The 23,364-nt window shown below is 41.0% G+C and overlaps 1 protein-coding gene across 18 annotated transcripts in view; it reads right to left on the bottom strand.

Annotated features, from left to right (window-relative positions):
• Positions 1-10,534: 10,534 nt before the first annotated feature.
• The window catches only part of NEK1 (NIMA related kinase 1), a 42,554-nt gene continuing 29,724 nt past the window's right edge, over positions 10,535-23,364 (bottom strand). For all 18 annotated transcript variants that reach the window (XM_083755397.1, XM_083755407.1, XM_083755401.1 and 15 more), the window contains 9 exons: positions 23,072-23,239; positions 22,540-22,660; positions 22,330-22,427; positions 19,721-19,932; positions 18,810-18,964; positions 16,280-16,479; positions 15,006-15,139; positions 13,917-14,049; positions 10,535-11,868 (listed from right to left, as the gene is read on the bottom strand). In XM_083755397.1, coding sequence (XP_083611523.1) covers positions 11,855-11,868; positions 13,917-14,049; positions 15,006-15,139; positions 16,280-16,479; positions 18,810-18,964; positions 19,721-19,932; positions 22,330-22,427; positions 22,540-22,660; positions 23,072-23,239 — 1,235 coding nt within the window. In that variant the 3' untranslated portion in view covers positions 10,535-11,854. The remainder of the gene's footprint in view (positions 11,869-13,916; positions 14,050-15,005; positions 15,140-16,279; positions 16,480-18,809; positions 18,965-19,720; positions 19,933-22,329; positions 22,428-22,539; positions 22,661-23,071; positions 23,240-23,364) is intronic.

The following is a 23,364-nucleotide window of genomic DNA, read 5'->3' as shown; positions in this document are numbered from 1 at the left end:
TCTACCATTCTTCAGTATTCATTATTTCATCTCATTAATTCATAAATTGTACCAAACATAATGTTTCAGTATGGTGATTTGAAGTACACTCACAAAACACCATACTCATTCATATAAGTCTCAAAAAGAGTTTGATGATAGAACATTAACAATTGAATCACATATGTGTTTACTAAGAAATGAGCCCTACTGATTTGGTGTGGTGTCCTAGCACAGCAAATAACCAGCGAGGTTCCAGATTCAATCTCTAACACTTTGTTAAATAGATCTTGGGTAATACGGGAGTTAATAGAAAGTACTGATGGAGTATTTTTATTATGAAGTGGAAGGTAGGCTATTCATTGTAATTATGTAATAAAGATATAAGCTATTGTTTGCTGGGGGTAATGTGTTATTTGAAACTTAACTGCTTCATTTTAGAGTACAGTATAAAGAAGAGATACCTTGTAACAATGTTGTGATATTAAGTTGTGATATTTTTCTTTTTCTTTTTCTTTTGTGTGATATATTAATAAGAAACAGTACTGAGCTACATGGACCAATGGTTCATATGCTGTCAATGACTTTGATTTAAGAAGGCATGGGTGAAGAGCAGATTTGGTTCTGGAAGCAAGGTTTGCTAGGCAGAAGGCTGAATATGCAGGCCTTCAATATAGATTTCTCAGAAATTCCACCTACCGGTATTTCATGTGCAAAACTCCTAAATTCACATGCAAACTAATGGGGTCTGAACTGGTAGTGACTGATGAGGAAAGAAATATTGGAGTCACTGTGGACAGCTCAATTAAGACATAGACGAAATTGTCAGGCTGTTGTCAAAGAGCAACATACAGTAGTAACAACTAGGAAAAGGTAAAAAAAAAAAAAACCTGACAATTTTGTAATTGCTTTATACAAGTCTATGATGTGACCACACCTGGTATACTGCATACATGGAAAGGCACAGCAAAGGTCAACAAAAAGGATCTAAAAGTTGGAGCAACTCCCCTATGAGGAAAGTTTACAATGTTTGGGATATTTCAATGAGAAAAAAGGGATTAAAGGAGCATGTGATAGAAGTGTAGAATTTGTATAGTGTGACTAGAAAGAGGTTTTCCCCTTCTACCATATTACTAGAACTCATATAGTCGAAGATTCAATCAAACAATAGGAATTGCTCTTCAAAACTGAAATTCTCTACCACACTATGTTGTAATAGGTATTAGCTTAAATCTCTCTAAGGGATTAGACAATTCATGGAAGATAAGGTAATCAATGGCTTCTAGTCATGATGGCCATTTCCTGTCTCCAGGATCAGAAGCAACATGATTCTAAATATTTGCCCTTGGGGAACAACAGTGGCAGAGAGCTGTTGTATTCATGGTCTACTTGTAAGCTCCCAATAGGCATCTGGTGAGCTTCTGTGGAAATAGCATACTGCAGACCTTGGGTCTGATCCAAGAGGGTTATTCTTTTAAGTTTTGAGAGGTTCAGAGCAGGTAGCATCTGCAGTGGCGTAGCATGGGGGGTGCGGGGGGGCCGGCCGCACCGGGTGCAATATCTGGGGGTTAGGGTTAGGGGGCGCAAATCCACGGGTTAGGGGGCGCAAATCCACGGGTTGGGGGCACAAATTATTTGCCTTGCCCCGGGTGCTGACAACCCACGCTACGCCACTGAGCATCTGGTATGGGGGGCTAAAGCTGTGGAGCTTTACACTTTGTTGTTTAGTCATTTAGTCATGTCTGACTCTTCGTGACCCCATGGACCAGAGCACACCAGGCACTCCTGTCTTCCACTGCCTCCTGCAGTTTGGTCAGACTCATGTTTGTAGCTTTGAGAACACTGTCCAACCATCTCATCCTCTGTCGTCCCCTTCTCCTTGTGCCCTCCATCTTTCCCAGCATCAGGGTCTTTGCTAGGGAGTCTTCTCTTCTCATGAGGTGGCCAAAGCATTGGAGCCTCAGCTTCACGATCTGTCCTTCCAGTGAGCACTCAGGGCTGATTTCCTTAATAATGGATACGTTTGATCTTCTTGCAGTCCATGGGACTCTAAAGAGTCTCCTCCAGCACCATAATTAAAAAGCATCAATTCTTTGGCGATCAGCCTTCTTTATGGTCCAGCTCTCACTTCCATACATCACTATTGGGAAAACCATGGCTTTAACTATATGGGCCTTTGTTGGTAAGGTGATGTCTCTGCTTTTTAAGATGCTGTCTAGGTTTGCCATCGCCTTTCTCCCAAGGAGCAGGTGTCTTTTAATTTCGTGACTGCTGTCACCATCTGCAATGATCATGGAGCCCAAGAAAGTAAAATCTCTCACTGCCTCCATTTCTTCCCCTTCTATTTGCCAGGAGGTGATGGGACCAGTGGCCATGATCTTCGTTTTTTTGATGTTGAGCTTTTGCGCTCTCCTCTTTCACCCTCATTAAAAGGTTCTTTAATTCCTCCTCACTTTCTGCCATCAAGGTTGTGTCATCTGCATATGTGAGGTTGTTGATATTTCTTCCGGCGATCTTAATTCCGGCTTGGGATTCATCCAGCCCAGCCTTTCGCATGATGAATTCTGCATATAAGTTAAATAAGCAGGGGGACAATAAGCAGTTTTGCACTAGTGTTGCTGTAGATTAAGTGCCTGTGATGGGCCAGGATGGGGATAAGATTGGGGTTGAGCAGATGCATCAACAGGGGACTTGGTTGGTTCTGGCAGAGCATCTATGAAGCCGTAATCTGTCTGGCCGCTCTGTTGCCCCCACACCAGCCCTGTAGAGGTAAGCTGTAACAACACCAGTATTGGGAGAGCAGCTCCACAATTCTGCCCCACTACGGGTTTAGAGAATGGAGCACAACATTTTGAGTGGTTCATGGGGTGCCAAGTAGTATTTTTTCATGTCAAACTCTGCAGCTCACTAAGTTTTGGCTCATCAAGGGCAAAACCTGGAAACACTGAGGTAAGAAGAAAATAAACATTAATCCCTGACCCTGTTTTATTGAACAAACCCCCAATGCAGCAAGTAAAATACGTAGTTGGCAACCCTAGCCCTGTCTGTTCATGATTAAATTATAAAGGACAGAATTGTATGTAATTCTTTTAAGTAAAAGGCAATGAATGTGAAGAAGGGTTTTCCAGATGCAGAGGTGGACTTTGATAATATCGTTCCCTGAGCGAGGACAAAATGTCCCCCCCCCCCCCCCGGATATTTATTATTTTCACAATACTGTAATTCCTTTTGGCACACTTGCTTTTTTTGCACACCCTTGGCTTGGAGCCCTCTGGGGGGGAACTACTTGCACTGTCCTAAATGAGGTGCCGATGGAGACCCCAAATCAAAGGCTGTGCTATTGCCCCCCACCTTTAAATGCTCTCTCTTTCTCTTATCCCCCTCCAGGCTGGACAAACAGTGCTTTGCTCTAGAAGAAATCCTAAAATCATATATAAGAGTACAAAAACTTATAAACATGGGAAAGTTATTTATTACTCAGGGGAAGGGGTGTGTAACACAGTCCCTCATTTTGGCAGGGGCCAATTTCACCAGCCCCTTGGTACGCCTCTGTCCAGATGAAAGTAACATGCTCCAAAATAAACACTTTAAGCACAAAGTAGCTAAAACTGCAATCTTTTATAGAGTTAGGCATGTCTAAGCCCACTGAATTCAATTGGCTTAGGCATGCTGTATTCTGCATAGGTTCAGACTGTATTTTGTCCCACTCTCCAAGTGTTTAAGTACTAAACTGAATTTGCATCCATTGCTCAAATCTTGTAATGAGATCTAGGATCTTAATCCTCCTAGGATTTCTTGTCAAGGAAATTACAAGGCTCTGTATAATGTTATTATGGAGTTGCAAAGAGAGTTATATGAAAGGGAAACTCATCCAAATAAAGTATTATGAACTGATGCATAGCAAATATGATCATGTGAGTTTCTGGCAGCTCGGATGAACAGGAATGCCAACTTTTTTTAAAAAAAAGATAACTAAACAAAACGACTTCTTACTAAAGACAAGGATGGGCATCTGTATACAGATATTAGTCAAAAAGGAAATGTAAAGTTTTAGGCCTTTCAGAGGATTGTAAAGCTAGAGAGCTTGTAAAGAAATCTGGCAACACTCAGTTTACTGAACATCTGCAGTAATATTAACATCACACAAAAAAAATAACCAAACAAACCCAGAAAAGCATGAGATATCAAAACATTGATAACAACACAGTTCCTATGTGGAAGTGAGGAACTGCAACAGATGATGCTGAATATACAAAATAGTGTGGGAAAGAGCACCAAAGTGATAACAGAGCTAATTAATTCCTCTCTAGTAATAACATAATAAACATCTGTGAGGTTCTAAGAGGAATTCACTTGACTAATATAATTCATTTATGATATGTCACAACACCAATAGTTCGTGTGTGGAATAAAAATATAGGAAACCGACTTATACCAAGCTCTCTACGCTGATTGGCAGTGGCTCTTCAGATCTTAATTGTATGCAGATTAATAGCATGTTCCTGACATTTAAATTGGTGGCAAAAAAACCAATTCCAGAGCTTTATACCTATGACTTCTCTTTCACTGTAATATGAGAGAGAGTATAATTATTAGCTCTTCTAAATAAATGCCTGTTCCATTAATATTTTATCGGAGTGAGAATTCCAACACGTGGGGATTGTCTCCTGCTCAATACAGTTTTCCTGCTACTTTCAATGCTGACAGACAAGCCATGCACTCTCCTCTTTGTGCTTATGAATCAGTTCCCTACATTGAAACAGATATAGGGTAAGTTGTGATGAACTAAGATGAGTGCACACATGAATCTTTGGGTTCGGTGAAAAAAATTATTCTACCTCTTCCCATTTTACTGGGTTTCCATTATATAATCCTTTAAACTGAACAACAGAGATTCTTTATTTAACCTCTGCTACCCAGGAGCTAGTCCTTTCCTCCAGTTATTTCAATTGTTCTTTGAACCTGTTCCAAATTGAAGTCATTCTTCCATGAACAAGGAATGGTGGACATAGTTTAACAAATGATTTATCAGATCTTGAACAAGGGTAATTTATCCTTCCCATTCCCTGCTCAGTATGCTATAGTTTATTTATCAGTTAACTTTGTCTTCTTTGCTGCTGTGTCCTGTTAGTGGATTATAGTCACCTCATGTTATAACAAGATCCCCAGAAGTCATCAAACCTCCTTCATACCCCAGTGATGTCATGTTATTATTGGCCGATTAGGATTACTATATTATTTGGTGAACCCATCAATAACTGCATTCTACTGAATTTAGAAATCACGGATGTGTTTAGCCCGGACCCTGAGGCCCAGCGCCAAGGGCCTTCTGGCGGTTCCCTCACTGCGAGAAGTGAGGTTGCAGGAAACCAGGCAGAGGGTCTTCTCGGTAGTGGCGCCCGCCCTGTGGAACGCCCTCCCATCAGATGTCAAGGAAATAAACTACTATCTGACTTTTAGAAGACATCTGAAGGCGGTCCTCTTTAGGGAAGTTTTTAATGTTTGATGTTTTATCGTGTTTTTAATATTCTGTTGGGAGCTGCCCAGAGTGGCTGGGGAAAGCCAGCCAGATGGGTGGGGTATAAATAAATAAGTAAATAATAAACTGTTTGTTTGATATTGTCTGCTTATCATTCAGATTGCATTGCTTTCTTTTTATTCTCTGCAATGGCTTCTTCTTTCTTCTCATCTTCACTGTACGGTTCCTGGAAATCCCATCGAAGACCAGAAGAACACTCATTCCCTCAGATCTTTCTCTCTCTAAAGCTCTCTTCCAGGTTCTTCACTCTTATCACACTGACTATTTAGTCAAGACTGATTACCGTCATTTTCTGCACCCTCATACATCTCCCCTGCCATGGTTTATATCTGGAATGCTCATCCTCTTGTGTCATCCAACTCTTTTCCTCCATTAGGTAGAATTCCCCCATTTAGGTGACTCCTCAAAACCTCCCTCTTACTCATTGTGTTCTCTGACTCACCATTCTTATTTCCTCCCAGTTCTTCTGTTAACATGGCAAGTCTTTAGTAGGCTATAAGCCTTTGTGTAGGGTCTGTCTTTTAATTTACTGTTACATAGCATCTTGCTAGAGTCACGATCAAACCCTTTATACATTGCTATCAATGTTTTAAATGATTGTTAGCTGCCTTTGGGGCTGTTTGATGAAAAATAAACAGCAAATAAATGGGGACAAAAGTACAGCTGCTACATAAATACTCAAAGGAATAACAGAGTAATGAAAGATTCTTGTTTTAGTGAATACCTATGCAATCATAAATGCTCATTCTTTAGAAAAATACTGCTGCAGCAATTCAACCAGTCACACAGCACTGATGTATTGTGCTCTGAATTGTGGCCCTAATTTGGCAGTTTACTTGTTTTGAAGATAATCCAATCAAAATAATAGAGAGTTTATCTTGGAGGAGAGGGCTGAACTGACACATGCATGTACTAGTATGAAATGTTTTAAATAGTGACTGCCCCTGTCTCAAAAAAGTTCTCTCTCTCTCCCTGCTGCTGTCTCCCAAACTGCTGAGGGGATACAATCAGATATCAACTGATATAAATTTGTTCCTCCAGGTGTAATACCTGATCATCACATCTTTGAATGGCTGGAAGCTGTGATCTGACTTATGGTTTCTCTTCAAACTTAATAACTTTTCATGTCTTCCTAATACAGAGATCTCTCTTGATACAGCTGTTGGTTTTACCAGTGGCATTGCTTATGCTAATTTTGCATTGCTTACGCTTAGGTTTTGCATGAGTGCAAGTCCTGGTTAAATCTGGACTGTGCTGCTCTCCACTCCTTTGTCCCCCTGCTGCCATTCATTTAACCTTTGAGTAATTTTATTGCCTTTGTAGCCTATTTAATGACATTTGCATAATTTGCTTATATCACTTATTCCTCTCATACAAGACAATTCATTTGCAAACATGGATCTTATAACAGTCACATGCACACTATCTGTTGAAGAACTGGTGCATTGTTGTACATTTCCCCACACACTACAATAAAAAAGAGGACTATTAACACAATGCTGGCCCTGCAAGTCAGTGTTGCTATCTGTACAAGAATGGATACTTATAGGTATCTGTACAAGAATGGATACTTATAGGTATCTGTACAAGAATGGATACTTATAGGTATACCTGAGACTGTGGTTCCAGGCAGTTTGCTTTCACTGAGTGCTTCCAGACTCGCATACAGATCTGATGTTTCTATGCATACATTTGGCGCCTTTGCTTCCTCAGATGCCGGTCTCTTCCTCATCCCTGCATCATAATGCTCACTACCATGCTGCCACTTACTGTCCACAGCACTGGGTGGAGCTTCATGAAATGCATCTGGTTCCTCCTGTCAATCACTTCTCCTTTGCTCGCAACTACCATTTTTCATTCTGTGCATATGCACCTTTAAAAAAAAAATATCAGTGATTCCAATAGGAAACACTACGGTCCTTATGCAGCCAGCTGTGGTATTTCACTGTAGGCAAAATGAAGTTTGTGCTTTTTGGAGGAGAAGAGTAGGAAGGAACATCCATCACACACACACACACACACACACACACACACACACACACACACATTCTAAGGTCTTGTGCAATAATGATAAAGATGTCTTATGCAAGGCATAATCATTAACGGATGTATGTATTGCAGTTATTGCAACCTCACAGTTAATCCTCCACCTTTATTGCGTGGAGCCCTTGAGAGAATATCTTATCAGATCTGGACATGCCTTTGGCATGTGGCAATCAATGGAAACAGGTGTATTTCTTTTCATATTGGGGGCTGCCAGAAACAAAATGGCTAGGTTGTGCTTAGATGACGAGCAAGCAGGATGAGGGGTGTGGCAACAGACCACCCACTGAAAGGACACCACAGAAATAATAGACCACCCAGCAGGGGGGGAAAACAACCAGGAAAAAAATGATAACCAAGGTACCATGCACGCCAGCAGTGACTGCACTGGATTTTCTGCAGTAAGGAGAAATCCAAAAGAAGTGCAAACAAATGTATGATCTGGCTTTTTGATGACATCCTATATCACGTGGAAGCTGTGAACAAATATGCAGACATGAAGAGCACTGATTCCACATCCAATCCCCATCAGGAACCACCCATTATGTAGTCGTATCTTGGATCCTGAATGCCTTGCAAGTCGAACATTTTGGCTCCCGAACACCACAAACCTGGAAGTGGGTGTGGAAAATGTTCTTTTGAACCCAAACGTCTTACATGGCTTCTGCAGCTTCCAACTGAGTGCAGGAAGCTCCTGCAGCCAATCAGAAGCCGCGCCTTGGTTGTTGAACGTTTTTGCAAGTCAAACTGACTTCCAGAAGGGATTGCATTCGGCAACCAAGGTATTACGTTCCTTCCTCTAGGGCAGGGGTCAGCAAGATTTATCTTGCCTGGGCTGGATCAGTTGCACGGAGATCCCTCTGTGGGCCTGTGTGTGTGTGTATGCGATTTTCAACACCACGGAAGCGAGTCCCCGTGCCGCTTTAGTGCAGCGCGTGAGCGGGCAGCTCATGGGCTGGTCAAACAACCTCTGTGGGCTGCTTTCGGCCCATGGGCCTTAGTTTGATGACCCCAGCTCTAGGTCCCCTGTTACATGCATATTATGAGACATAGTTGGATTCCAGCACTCACCTTGTCACAAATACTTCTGGCCAGTGCCGTTTTCAATAACAAAGAGAAAGCTATGGTTTCCCTTAGCTGAGTGGCTCCACAAACATAAAGGCACAACGGTTTCAGGTAAATATTATTTACATTAGGAAAACCTTGGTTGTTTCACAGAGAATGCTGACTATAATGTACACATTCTCTTCCAGAAGCAGAATAATCACAGAATATCCTGAATGAAAGCCTCAGGACCCCTTCATCATCTTTAGAACACAAAATGTTAATCCTGGCATAGTGCTACCAGGGGACTTGCACACACAAAAATCCCTACCAAAAGCAGAAATCTGCTAACTGCTTAATGTATTTCTCTACCATATGTTGTAGAACACATTCCTGGACAGAGTAAATTAAAATGGACACAACCTATTGGCTTCAGTTTGCTGCTCTACTAGCATGTGGAACGGACCATGAAACGACAATTGATAGCATCAAGTCAATTTCATTTTGCTTTCTGCTACATAGAGTGAGACTGGCAGAAGTAATGTTAATCTTGTTCTTTGCAGTTCATCCCCAGTACTCCTAGCTCTTCAAAGCACAATAAAAGAACTGAAGCCTTGGAAACATTTAATAGAATTGTTATGATTCTTTCTGAATATATGTTATCAGTTTTACAAGTTTAGCATTGTAAATTAATTAATAAATACACTAAATAATATTATTATAACCAATATTGCTGGTGGATGTCTACCCGTTTTCTTAAATTCTGATTCTGAAGTGTTTTATAATAGATAATCTAGACTTACCCTTTGTTCCCAAATTTTGGAACTATAATATCCAGATTTTGTTAACAGATTGAAAGGGTGACGACTTACAATGCCGACAAGTACACAGGGAAGCAGAAATTAATTTGGGAGCGATGAGAAACCTAAAAGCAACCGTGTCGTGGCACCTTAAAGACTCAGTAAACTGAGAAACATAGGAAGTAAAGTAAAGGATTTTGAGGGAACATAGCAGGGTAGATAGAGGGAACAGGAGATGGTGTTCCATTGTGTGCATGGAAGACCCTTATACCAGCAGAGCTGCAGCATTGGATACAGTCCCAAGTTTCACCACCTAGCCCTCTTTCCCATCTTCTTAACCAGTAGAACAAACATTGTCCCAGTGTTTCCAACCTTTTCTTCATTAGCATCATTTGACATCGGAATAGCACCTGTGCTGGCTAGTAACCCTTTCCCTTTCTGAGACTTGGGCCAAATGAGGTACCAGCCATCTGTGCAGAAGTGGAAAGGAAAATGTAACCCCCAGGGATGCTTGACTGGTGACGACACTGCCATCTTGTTGGCGTCACACAAAGAGACTTCTCTCCTGGGCATTTTGAATGCTAAATTATTTTCTCTACAACGAGATAGTGGTATCCCTCCTGCATCCACGTTGGGGCCATCTGTGTCTTTTGTCAGGGCAACTGCTACTTGTGAAAATGGGCTTCTGGTTTCTCCCTTTCTCTCTGTGCCTCCAAAAGTCTGAAGCAGATTTTTGGAGGAACACAATGAGCTGCATGATGAGGGAGAGGAAAGAGAAGCCCTGTTGCATAAATGGGTATCTGTTAGCACCATGTTGTATCCCATTCTTAGTCTGCGGCCTTTATTTTACATGCAAAGGGAAAGACAACGGAGTATTGTATTTCTATATAATACCACTGCTTCCCCTGTGTCTTTGAGATAAAAAGGTAGACTATAAATAATAGATATTCTATGGCTATCACTGACCACTAGAAGGCTAGAGAATAGGATTAAAAAAGGGTACATCTAAACGCAGTCACAAATATAGGGCCGAATTTTCAAACACAGTCTAGGAGTGTAACAAAATATAAATAGTATTTTTATTTTGTTCCATTTTTCCTCAAGAAAGAAATCAAAAGAGAAATCCACATAATCATACAAAAAGGTCAAGCATTTATTTAATGTGGTTAGAAATAAAACAACTTTTAAATGTAGTGTTAGAATCACGGTGAGTTTACATACATACATACATACATTCCGCCTGGCATTGTGCCCAGGGGACATAGAGCTACTTTTTCAACAGAAAAACTAGCTGTTAAGCATTACAGCTGATTCAGCTCACTCGCTGATATTACCTGTTGCACACTAAAAATATTTTAAGTCATCATCTCACAGGAATTTGTTTTCTCCCCCATAAAGTGCCCCTTCCTCCATGGGAGAGAGGAAAGAAGGGAGAGAGAACAAACACATCAAGTAAAATTTAATTCGTTTCCTCTGGAAGATCTGGATGCAAGATACATAGCTTGTTTGCAAAACACTACCAGCAAAACATTTGTAGCAACTTTCATCTCAGCCACTGCTAGGATGGTCCTAATTACAGACCAAAAATGAGTAGCAGACATAGTCCAGTACATAGTACTACAGAGAAAAAAACCCATCATATTGGAGCTGCTTTTATTTATAGGAGAAAATTGCAGAATCTCCCTCCAGCTCCAAACTTGCTCCTTAAGTCACTTGACAGAAATAAAATGGAGTCTTAAAAAATGACACACTATTTGCTTTGATTGGGGGAAAATAATAAACTGACCCTGATAAAAATACTGATATTTCCAAAGAGTATTCATCCCCCCTCTATATACAAACACACATATACCCACAAACACATTAGGTGAAATACTCAATACCCTGATCTTAAACCACTTCATATAGAAATGCATCATTGTTTTCAATGAGGCTCACTTTCATATTATGTGTGTTTAAGACCCAAGGGGCCATTACAGAGAAATTATAAACTCTTGAACAGAAAGTGAAGTCTCTGAAAATTTGATCAGTACCAAACAGGATTCCCCCCCCCCCCAAATGGTGGGCATGAGCTTTAAAAGGTCGTGGTTTGAACTGTACTTTTTAACAGCTTAGATTTAAACAAACAGTATCGCCTAATACAACATAGGCTTATTCATACATGATAATCTCTCAAACACTAAATTGTTTCTGAGTCAGCCTTTCTATTCTCTGCTACTCATTTTAAATGAAATGTAGCCTTTTCAGTTATCTGTTGAAGGAATGAAGCTATATGTCAAAAGAAATCTATAAACAGCCTTTCAGTGAAGTGTCATGTTTTTTCCGTCTCTGTGCAATCAACAAGATTATAAGCCTGCCCCACTAAAATATTATTTTTTCATTGTGTCTCATTATTCTACTCAACAAAATCCACACACCTACATGCAGCTGAGAATGTCACCAGGGTGTTTTACTCATCATTGTCTGCAAAGAAAGAAAAATTTAAAATGTTTATTATAGTGAGGAAAACAGTTTACCAAACGCATCTACTTTTAAAAGACCTCATATTCAAGCTAAGAAAAAAAAAATACAGGCCAGAAAATTCACCAAGAGTAAAGATGACTGACAGTGATGTTTGAATACTGCATATTCAACAAACTCCACCTCCCATTTGTGCATTTTACTTGAAGGCTGCTCAGTTTAACCTTATAAGCTACCGTGACTGATGTGTTTTTCTAAAGTTAAAGCTGCAAAGATTTCAAACTCTGTATATGAGAAAAGAAAGTACCGTATTTTTCGCTCTGTAAGACGCACCTTTTCCCTCCTAAAAAGTAAGGGGAAATGTGTGTGCGTCTTATGGAGCAAATGCAGGCTGCACAGCTATCGATGAAGCCAGAACAGCAAGAGGGATCTCTGTGCAGCGATCCCTCTTGCTGTTCTGACTTCTGGGACAGCCGCGTGAAGCCTCTTCAGAGCAACGGGAGCCCCTGAAGAGGCTTGGTGCAGCTATCCCAGAACAGCAAGAGGCAGTGGCGTAGCGAGGGAGGTGCAGGGGGGCCCGGCCTCACCGGGCGCAACATCTGGGGGTTAGGGTTAGGGGGCGCAAATCCACGGGTTAGGGGGCGCAAATCCACGGGTTAGGGGGTGCAAATTACTTGCCTTGCCCCAGGTGCTGACAACCCACGCTACGCCACCGGCAAGAGGGATCGCTGCTTTCGCTGCGCAGCAATCCCTCTTGCTGTTCTGACTTCGCTTTGCTGGAGAGGCATCGCGCAGAGAGGGAGAGCTGCGCAGTGCCCCTTCAGTGAAGCGGGACGAGAAACAGAGCCCCTTCCATTTCTCCTATCGCTTTGCTGAAGAGGCGCTGCACAGATTCAGAATATTTTTTTTCTTGTTTTCCCCCTCTAAAACTAGGTGCATCTTATGGTCAGGTGTGTCTTATAGAGCGAAAAATACAGAAAATATTAGTGATAATGGTGTAGAGTAGATAAAGCATCCTCTACCCCCCCCCCCCCAGGATGAACAGATGCCATCTGCCCTGTGAGAAGGAAGGAGAGTGAAGGAGGCAAAGACGACATCAGGGTCTACCCCAGTCAGACTGCTCCCCACAATGCCCCATGAAACCACCTGCCCTGTGTGGAAAAGGAAAGTATGAGGGAGACAGGCACAGAAAACATCAGGATCTGCTCTAGTTGGACTGTGTTCCCCACTCCCTGAAGGCCGTCTTTACATTTTATATTATTTTAGTGTTTTAAAATTGTTGAGTGCCTTGGCAGGAAGGTGGTATAAATGCAAAAATTAATCAAATAAATGTGATCATAGCTAGGAGACTTATAAGTGGCAGGCTCAGACACTTTCTTCCCTCCTGCAAATTCCTTTCTCCATCTCTCTTTTGAAGTTAACCACAGTCCAGTGTTACATCTGCTACTGTTAACATAACCATGATTTAAAGTAGTTTGAAATTAGTACGAGGAGTACAAATCCTGGTTAGCATTAACAGCATGCAGTTGTAAAAGTGCATCGTGGTTAGCTCCATGATACCCTTCCCTGTCCATTTTTTTAACATTTCTGACCTTTCATTCATAGTTAAGTCTGCACTGAACCAGTGTACAGCTACATTTATTAGCAGCCATTCATTTTATAATCTTTATTACATGAAATAGTCAGATTTTAACAAAAAAGGGGTAGTTTACAGTAGTATGGCCATTCTTAGGACAATTGTGAATTTTTTGCCAATATCTCCTAAGAATTTGTTCTGTCCTTGAAGCTGGTAATGTACACAAACTGTAAATGTATATATTCTATTGGTTTTACAATACAAGTCTGGCAGTAGATGTTAAAAACTGAGGAAAAATGTGTGGGCACATAAATAATTATACTTAAAAACAACATTTCTGAGTGGGGAGCCTTGTGTAACTTCCCAGTGTATATTAGAATTAGCAATTTCAACAGCAACAAACAAAACAGGAATCTATGGAACAGGTGGCATAAAATGTACTGCGCTGAATGAATACAGTAAACAGCTGATTTACCTTCCTGATAAGCACCATCTGCCATTACTAAATGAAGAATTTTGGCATATAGGTATTTGTGTTCATTTCCTAAAATATTATGAACGATTGTTGAGCAAATATCAATGTTCTCATCTTCATCTTCATGTATAGCCTAAGAGAAAAGGAACATAAATGTACTTTCTGAAATGCTGAAAAAATTCAAAATAATTCAGAAAGAAATGCAACTTCTGCTTCTTTTTTACTTGGTGTCATCATCTCTGAAAGCTAAAATATGACAACTAATTGTTGGCACCCGCTGTCTCAAGAGACAATGGAGTGTGTCTCTGGGCTCTGGGGATGAAGTCAAACTGCTGCGTTAGCAGCACCAAAATGACCTCTCTGGGGTACAAGCTTGGGCAGTGTGTATGGAGGTCCTGGGCTGCCCAGACAAGACCCCCCTCTCAGCCTCACTGATGTGGTTCACAGGAAAGCAGAGCAATACATTTGGCATTAGCTTGGCTGCTGGTACTGCCAGAAGGAGGCGTACGAAGTGCCGTCCAACCGTTTTTGGGACTGCACTCTGGATCTGTGTAGGGTTTATTCCTTAGGCTTTTCTTGTCCTGAAGATATTCCACAAGGCAACAGAGGCATAGGATCAGAGTTTTCTTCTAGACGGCCTACCTTCCCAGGTTGACAAGCCCCATCTGTCCCTCACTTCCTTCTATGGCACATGCAAAAACTGCCTTCTTGACCACTGGACCCCACTATAGCTCTCGTCTTTTCAGTCTGCTAGAGCTCGTCTTTGCATGCAGAGGAAGTCCCTAACGCACCAAGGCTTTGAGACTCATCGGCTACTTTCCCCTGGTTTAGCCAGCCCGCTGAAGCCGTTCCCGAAGTGTGGCCACTGTCTCATGCAAATAGCTTCTAGAAGCCAGAGGTGAGAGCTCAGTGCAAAGTGGAGAACGAAGGTGAACAAGCTACCTCATACAGCCTCCTCTAACATCCCATACGCCCTACAACTAACTGACACATAACCAGATTAATTTAAGTTCACACCTTGCAACGATGGACTGTAATTAATAACGACAATTTTCCTTCACATTCCTTTGTGTAAAATATCCCACAAACCTTTATTTTGTCATAAACCTCTATGAATTTCTCAAAGCCTATTTCTTGCTCCAGGTTATATCTCAGCTCTTCCAAGTGACTGAACACGCTGTCATACTCTTCACATTCGCTGGCATTATCACCATCACTGTTGTCTACGCAATAGAAACACAGGGAAGCATTTTAATGTTCCACCTGTTTTGTAGTAATTCTTTGCATCAACACAGTAGCACAGCTAGTCAGGGGTGGGGGTGGTCTGCACTGGGTGTATGGGGGGCTCTGTAGGACATTGGTGGGGGTCTTAGGGTGGCAGGGGGTCTGTATTGCGGCACAGTGGCTGCTGTGTGTAGGGGGTTGGGGTTCTGGGTGGCAGGGGAGCTTGAGGGCTTCACAGTGCTTGATGGACAGGTGCTGCAGTGGGGCAGAACCACTTCCCATCCCTGGTGGCCAGCTGCGCTAAAAATGTCATCAACTTTGATTTCCTAATCAGACCAATGTATATCTACCCCACATGAACAAAGCTAGGGAACATTCCATTAGTGGTTGAACACTTCCTTTGCCCCATCCAGAGAAGTTTCAGTACTTACTATGAGCATACTTTCTCTGGAAGGCCGAATGAGGCAAAATTATAGAATGAATAAAACTTCAGAAAGACTTATCACATTCACCACATACATAGAATATTTAAGAAAGAACCTATAAAAGCTGTGCATTCTCATATACTTTGCACAAAAGCAGCGATCCTGTCTTCTTGTGTTATTCAGGAGGGAATTGTACAAAGGCACCCCCTCTCTGTAGATTAATGCATTGCATGTGTACAAACTTGGGAGACACAATTTTGAGGGACACTGGGGAGTCTGTAAGCCCTGTAGATGTAGGGCTGAACTACACAGATCTTTGGTTTGATCTAGCATAGTAATGTGCTTCATGTACTGCAATCTGCATGGCAGTACAATATACGTTTTGCTGTTTTGATTGTACATTTTGCAGTTAACTATGCTAACAGTAGTGCTGTCTCAAATTAGATATTTGTTCAGTTAATTCTGAACAGACCTTGTATCTAACTTATTAGACTGATAAAACAGGAGGACTAACTTAACAGATACACCGCCAACAATACGTGTATCATTTCTATAACTTATTTTAGGAGTTTGCCTTTCCAAGTTGTAGAAATGATTTGAAGCAAGTCAGGGTCATCAGTGAGTTTATCTCCAAGTTTGAGACACACACGGACCAAAACCGTTTAGAGTTATGATTCTGTAAGAACAAACCATTCAACTGGAATGAAGATATACCTGAATGCCATTCTTCATTAAGCACACTTTCGCTGCTGATATTGTTGTCAACCTCATCCCCTTCTGTACCATTTGCTAGGCATTCAGCTTTTAACGTTGCTTCTTCCTCTTCACTGAATTCATCGCTGGGCTCCTCTCTAAGTAATTGCTCCATTGAAGCCTGAAGCTCCTGCAAATCTGGATCTGCCTCCCCAAACATACTGCAATGCAAAATGTTTGCATACCATTACTTCATTCCAGGAGAAGTAGGTCTTAAACAGGGTTAGGGTTAGGGGTTTTTTTTTGTGAAGGGCTGAGCCATGAACTACCTCTTACTTTGTGGATGCAGCAGCAAAAACACTCTTCTATAGATTGCTGCCATGTTGTATGGGTAATATCCTTATGGAAAGTACAATGCAAAGTACCAAAGCATAGAAAATATTTATAAATTGCCACAATAGCCTAAGAGTCTAAACAGCAGTTACACTGCTAAAGGTAACATGAATTAGCCCTTAAATATATTGAAATGAATATGATTTATTTTTGGTGTGTGTAAGTAACTAAATGCCATTTATGCCATTGAACCTTTGCCTTCCAACTTTCTTTGTGAGGTTATATTGCTTAAAGACAGTAGATGAAGCATTCAGCTTTTTTAGCCTGTCATGATGGGGAATGAAGAAATATCAGGTCTGGAAAAAGAAACTCTGTGCTGTACTATATTTAAGCTGTGAATGGAAAGCCATCGAAGTGTCTCAAGATACCAGGGAAGGGTAATTGAAACCCAAATATGGCTCTTTGTCCCACTGCCAAACACATCACATCAGGTAAGGCCTTGAAAGAGAGTGATGAGGAAGATGGCACTATTGGTAAGAAGGGTTTGTGGACCACTGCCTGTTTTTAGAGTGGATCTGTGGTTAGGATGCTGAGTGGCCAAAGCATGAAAATTCTAATTGCTTCTACCACTTTCAATAAATGCTTACTATATGTTTGTTTAGCTAACCAATTCAGTATGCAGAAAAATTCTCTCCTCCCAAATAAAACCACTCATGTTTATGAAACCATTAGCTACAGTAGAAAAACACAACTGCTCCTCAGCCCTTGAATCTTAAAGATATAGCAAGATGCATGCTTTGAATACATAGGAACCACTTTAAAAACCAAGGACTATATGAGCAGCTGGGCAACTGAAAAGACTGCCAAGAGAAGATAGGGAATGTTTCAGCAGAGTTTTTTTAAAAAGCACATATTGATAAAATCTCGGCCTTTCCACATCTAGCTTTTATAGTGGTATAGTTACTGTTGGATCCAATGTTTATTTGAGCACATTTGGAACTTAGGGTATTCAGTCAACTGTAGCTGTACACAGGAGACCGAGTGCGGTTTCCTCCCCATCTACAGCAATGGCTGGTTGTGCTTGGTTCGAGAAGAGTTGCAGGCACACACTTTATGTCTCATCTAGTTCTTGTGCTCCACTAACCAGCAAATGTCAGAGAACATGAATGCCGGGTACCAAAATCTCTTCCCCATTTTTGTTTTCTGCACAAGGCCTGGGTATTCAAATCCTACGGTGTATCAGAAGAATAGAAGGAAGGACCAAGTTTTGTCTGTCTTGTGTTATGGTGAACCTTATTATTGTGACTGAACGTTATCTGCAGATAATGATCATTGTCATCGGCAATATGTTGACATGGTATCAGTATCTGTATGAACGACTGAAAAGGAGATAAGCTGCTTCTTGGCCTAACGTTGGGCCTGACAGAAAACATATTCAAAACTGTAGAACAATATCCATCAGTAGCACCTCCTAACAGAGAAAGCAGGATGATGCTTGAACAAATTCCACACACAAAAAAATTATTGAGGATCCATTCCAGATCTTTCACAGAATGTTAGGATGTTTTTTTTCCTAGGCGAAAAAGTGGTTTATGACTACATTTTTCTGGAATACCTGCTGATTAATTATGATGCTGTGTGGAAGCATGCTAAAAAATTAAAAAAAATAAATACACCCAGCAACTATATAGTGATAAAAGAGAAGTGTGGAAAGGCCCCTAGACAGTAACCTCCTAAACTGCTCATCAGCCCTCCGTCATTCTCTGCTCTCTCCCCACTTCCAATGGGCCCAGAGAGTGTCTTTCCCTAGCCAAGGGCATTCAATTTCCCTCAGCAGCAGATGCACTGAACATCACAATTCTGTGACTAGCTCTTCCACACGCAACATCTTGAACATTTTAAGCATTCTGTGAAGGACAGCATCAACAAAAGAAGTAGTGATTTGGTAATAGGTACAGTCAGTACTTAGCCTATTGTAAACAGAAGATAAAACTCTGCATCACATTTTCAAGTCTTCTTTTTCATTGCTTTTCACTGCATAGCATTGGTTTAATTTTATTCCCTTGAGGAAAGCCACCAAGATATTACCACATAGCCAGTTATTTTAGTGTAGCTGTACTAGATTTTTAAAAGATTTTTTTAACAAAAAGATTTTAAGTTAATGCTTTATGGAGATACTTTTTCAGTTTTTGAGAGGTTTTTTTTTTTTTTTGCTCACATGTCTTCAGAATCAGATTGTTCTCCTTTGATGGGCTCATCCTCCATGTCATCTATTTCAAGACTCTGTTGATTTTGCACATCAGCAACACTGGGAACATCAACTAGTGTTCTATATAGCTTGGAAAGATCTGGGAGCGAACAGGTTCTCAGCAGCTAAAAAGGAATACTGCATTAAACGAGCAGACCAGACCAACCAGCAAGAATGTGAACGTGTGACCATAATAACAAAAATAACTTGTAAATTTATATTAGCATAGTTATGATAGTAACAAGCAGCTCCTGTTTGTTTTCTTCCAGAGTGGGGGGAAATGGGAGAATGAAGAATCAAGAACAGTTTTCATGCTAAGATTATGAATTCTCCTTTATTACTTTCCCAAAAAATATACGTTGCTATATATATATATTATACAATAGTATACAGTGGTACCTCTGGATACGAATGGGATCCGTTCCAGAGCCCCGTTCGCATCCTGAAGTGAACACAATCCGCGTCTGCACGTGTCACGATTTGTCACTTCTGCGCATGCGTGTGACGTCATTTTGACCATCTGCTCATGCGCGAGCAGCGAAACCTGGAAGTAATGCATTCCGTTACTTCCGGGTCACTGCGGAGCGCAACCCGAAAGCGCTCAACCTGAAGCAACTTCAACTCAAGGTATGACTGTACTAGTATCAGGTACGTCTTCAGGAGGTTGCCTCCAATTATAATAAAAAAATAATCTCCCAAGTAGCAATTCTAATTTTTTTTGTGCATTTCTAGTATTACAAAGAACAGTTGCACGGGTGCAAGTATATAATCCTTTTGTAGTCTATAAAATGCAACAATTCCGTAAGCATTATATACCCATGCAGCAAATACACCCATGTGCAACATTTAAGGTTTGTTTTTTTGTTTTTTTTAATGCTTACCTTTGGGTTGTTTGCATCAAAGAGACCAGTAGAAAGCCCTATCAACAATGAGTTTTTGCCTTTTGTTTTTTCTGGCGATACAGAGCGTGACCTTGTTGGAAGGGAATCATCAAGGGAAGACTGTGCCGACAGAACAGGAAAAGCTGTTAATCTTGCTTGATGCTGTACCACTTTCTGAAAAAAGGGTTCAGGTTGCATGGAATCATGGGTATCTGGAGCGAGAAAGAACATGCCATTTTACAAATAGATGTACAGGTTAACATTCCAGAAAGCTTCGTTTAAAAAAAGTGTTAGGTGCAGTTCAATAATTTACTGCAGAAATAAGATATGCTGTAGGCCGATGCTGCACCTTGCGTTACCTTACCTTGAAAATTGCTAATTAATTGTGGGACTGCCCCAAAATCCCTCAAAGTGGGTTGTGGATGGAAGAGTTCAAGCTTTTAAGAGCAAAATGACTACATAGGTAAGGGTGCTATAGCTTTCCCCTACCCATAAACGGTCTCTCCAATTTGTTATCTGTTAGTGTGGCTAGTGTGTTAGAGGCAGAGGGTTGGATTGTGACAAATACCAGATGATATTGCTGAGGCTTAGCCTTTATGTAAAGACAAAATGGGGACAGATGGCAGTTTCCAGGCTCCCTCCTTCCCTTCCCCTCTGCCAGTTCCTTCCAAGTAAAAGGGTTTCCCTTCAGTGTTAAGAGTCACCATTCCTCACCAGGTTTTTGAAAATACTCATTATAGTGTCTGTATGCTTGAGAAAATGCGTACGAGAGAGACTGAATGAATAGACCCTTCTGTTCATTAGTCTATTGAAAGACAGTTCATAACACAAGAGCCCAGGGTTCTTCTAGAGCAAATATAGGTCTGACAAGAACTTTTAGCAAGCGACAGGGTTCTTTTTTGAAGCCATCAGAATAGGAGCAGCAGATTGCTTCCATTTAGTGAACTCACTCTCATTTAGTGAACTCAGGGGTCAAGGAACTATTTCCGAGGGCAAGAGCAAAGCGCTTCTATAGATAGCTACAGTTTAAATAAATAATAATTCTCATGAATCCATGAGTGGCTTGAAGGGTCTCTCTAGTGCATGGCCCTCTAGCTGAACTTTTCCCTGGAATTGTAGTTCTTTCCACAACTTTTGGAACCACATTTATGAAGTTGTTCTATGCAAGTCTCTTAGAGGTTACCAATGTCACCTTAAGACTGAAACCTCGTCTCCCGGGTTTCAAAGCATAAAGAACTGCTGAAGCGCACACCTCATCAAAATGTAGTTTTCTGTAAGGTTTATATAAGTTGGGTAACATTTCTGCTCATGGTGGTTGATGCATGCTTAGAACCACACATTTTTCTGCCTGCACCTTGGCAGCCAATGAGGTCAGGGCTAAATGTATGGATTATAGCATATCAAGTGTTCCTCAGTCCAGCGTGATTACATCCATTGTTAACCGGCTCTGGATGGTCCCTTTTAAAGAATCCCCTAGGACAGATAACTCCAAGCCAGCCACTGCCTGCAGGCTGCAGTTGTACCTTCTCATGGTATGCAGAAATATAAATCCTACAGAACCACCTTAACCCCATTTCCCCAGGATATGGAATGTCTGTCTGGCACCCAGAAGTCTCCTCAAGTTGTACTCAGGGGCCAAGGCTCCCAGTCTATGCCAGAACTGCTTCCATACTGGCACACAGGGAAGAAACAGAATGAACAGAGGAGTCAGAATACATGTTGCCTGACTTAGTATGCTCAGAATGCCATGTGCCTGCAAGGGTGTAACAGCCTTTTCTGTGCACATAACATGTACCTTGGATGGCTTGGACACAGCACACTACCAAAACCTTCAACAGGAGGATCAATAGGTCAACTGTCCACCTTCATGCAACAAGCTTCTCCTCAAATATTCCTCCATAGGAAAGTACAATATCAGCAGCTATAAAGAGTTGTTCCTCCCACCCTGATATGATGATATCCTTTTGCTGTCTGCTCCCCTGCTGTTCTGAGAGTGGAACGTTGTACTTACTATGAAGTGTTCTTCTGGTCAGTGGAGAGTGGAGCAGACAGGTCTGCCCACACTAAACAGCAACAACCAAACCATAGAGAGTATAAATCACAGAGGGTCGTTTGCAAACCTAGGATGCACCATTTCCCTTAGCAGTTCTCAGTTAGGGACACCATTGGACTCCTCCTCCTTTTCCCTCCATATTTTTTCTTCTTCACTATTGTTCTTTTGTTGATAAATGTGATTATCTGCTTATGGTTTTTTTCCCCATAAGAAATTTCTACACTGAAAAGTTGTCCTGTAACTGGAAGATTCCTCCTATCCAGGAAATACATACATTTTGTTGCTGCTACTGCTATTTGGCCTGGGCTTTCCTCTTGAAGGGAAGTTAACCCTCTCCTGTCTACTATACTCCCTACAGACCAGAAGAACAAGACATGTTAAGTTTAACTCTCTGGTTACACTTCAATCCTACATGTCTGCTCAGAAACAGCAGGGCTTTGTGGGACACAGAATTGCAACCTAAGTATTCCAATTCATGATGGCAAAAGACATACAGAATACCCCAAAATCTCGAATTCCATTATAGATTATAAGTATAAATAATATGACTGCTGACCTACGGATGCTTCATCATGGAGGGGCATTTTTTTTAGTAGCCCATCCTCTGGAAGATCTTCGTTGTCATATTGGCTACTATCAGTAGGATCTTCTGACCTGTGAAAGATGACCAAAGCCAGGAAATAAACACACACACAATATATTTCCACATTAAACTCTCAAAAAGGAAACTTCATACCAGTGGAAGCATAAAGGGAGGGTAACTTACACAATTTCCTTTACTTCTGCTCTTTCTTTAACCCACACATCAGCAATGACAGGGAATATATTTGCTTTGCATTTATCTTCTTTGGTTTCTTCTAACAATTCTGATTCCAAGTCTTCAGGCTCTGTGGAAACAAGTTCACGAATGAAAGAAGCGGTACTTGTGCTAAAGGCATTTACTTGCATCACAATTCCTAAGGGATATTAAAATTTAGCAGGAGGCACAAAAGCTATTTATAATTGTTATGCATAAACACATATGTCCTATGGGAAGGCACTGAAACAATTATTTAACTCTCATAAGCCGTCCGTGCTAAGATGCACAGTTGACAAGCAGCTACAAGCAGAGGCCAAATTTAAAGAGAACTTTGGAATTTTATTAGAACTCTTCAGCGTGTTACCTTTGCATAAATTATTTTTGACATTATATTGCCCTAATTCATTAATTATTAAACTTCCATTAACAGCATTTCTCTGCTCCTTACTAAAAACAGGGGTGTGGGTATGTGAATAAATTTGGAAGTGGGAAGTTATACCGTTTATCAGATCAGGCCTGGCTGTCAACTGGGTAGATTCAGATGGTTGAGAGCTTTCTTGTGTCGTCTTTTCAGTATTTTCCACTTCAGTCGATGATTCCTCTCTGGCATGAGTTTCTGCTTTCATTTCACTGTTGTCTCTCACTGTTAATGCTTCCTTTGAAACTTCTATAGCAAAGTAATAAATTGCCACTTAAATATACACCTCGTTGAATATGTTGCAGCACAGATGTGTGGTAAAAAGGTAAGCTGTCCAAATTTAATAAATGCAGGTTTCTTTACTAAAAGGAAGA

The sequence above is a fragment of the Podarcis gaigeae genome (genome assembly GCF_964106915.1).
Source record: "Podarcis gaigeae genome assembly, chromosome: 9".
NCBI classification, from domain to species: Eukaryota; Metazoa; Chordata; class Lepidosauria; order Squamata; family Lacertidae; genus Podarcis; species Podarcis gaigeae.
Note: the sequence above shows the minus strand (reverse complement) of the source record. Positions and strands in the feature narration are given on the sequence as shown.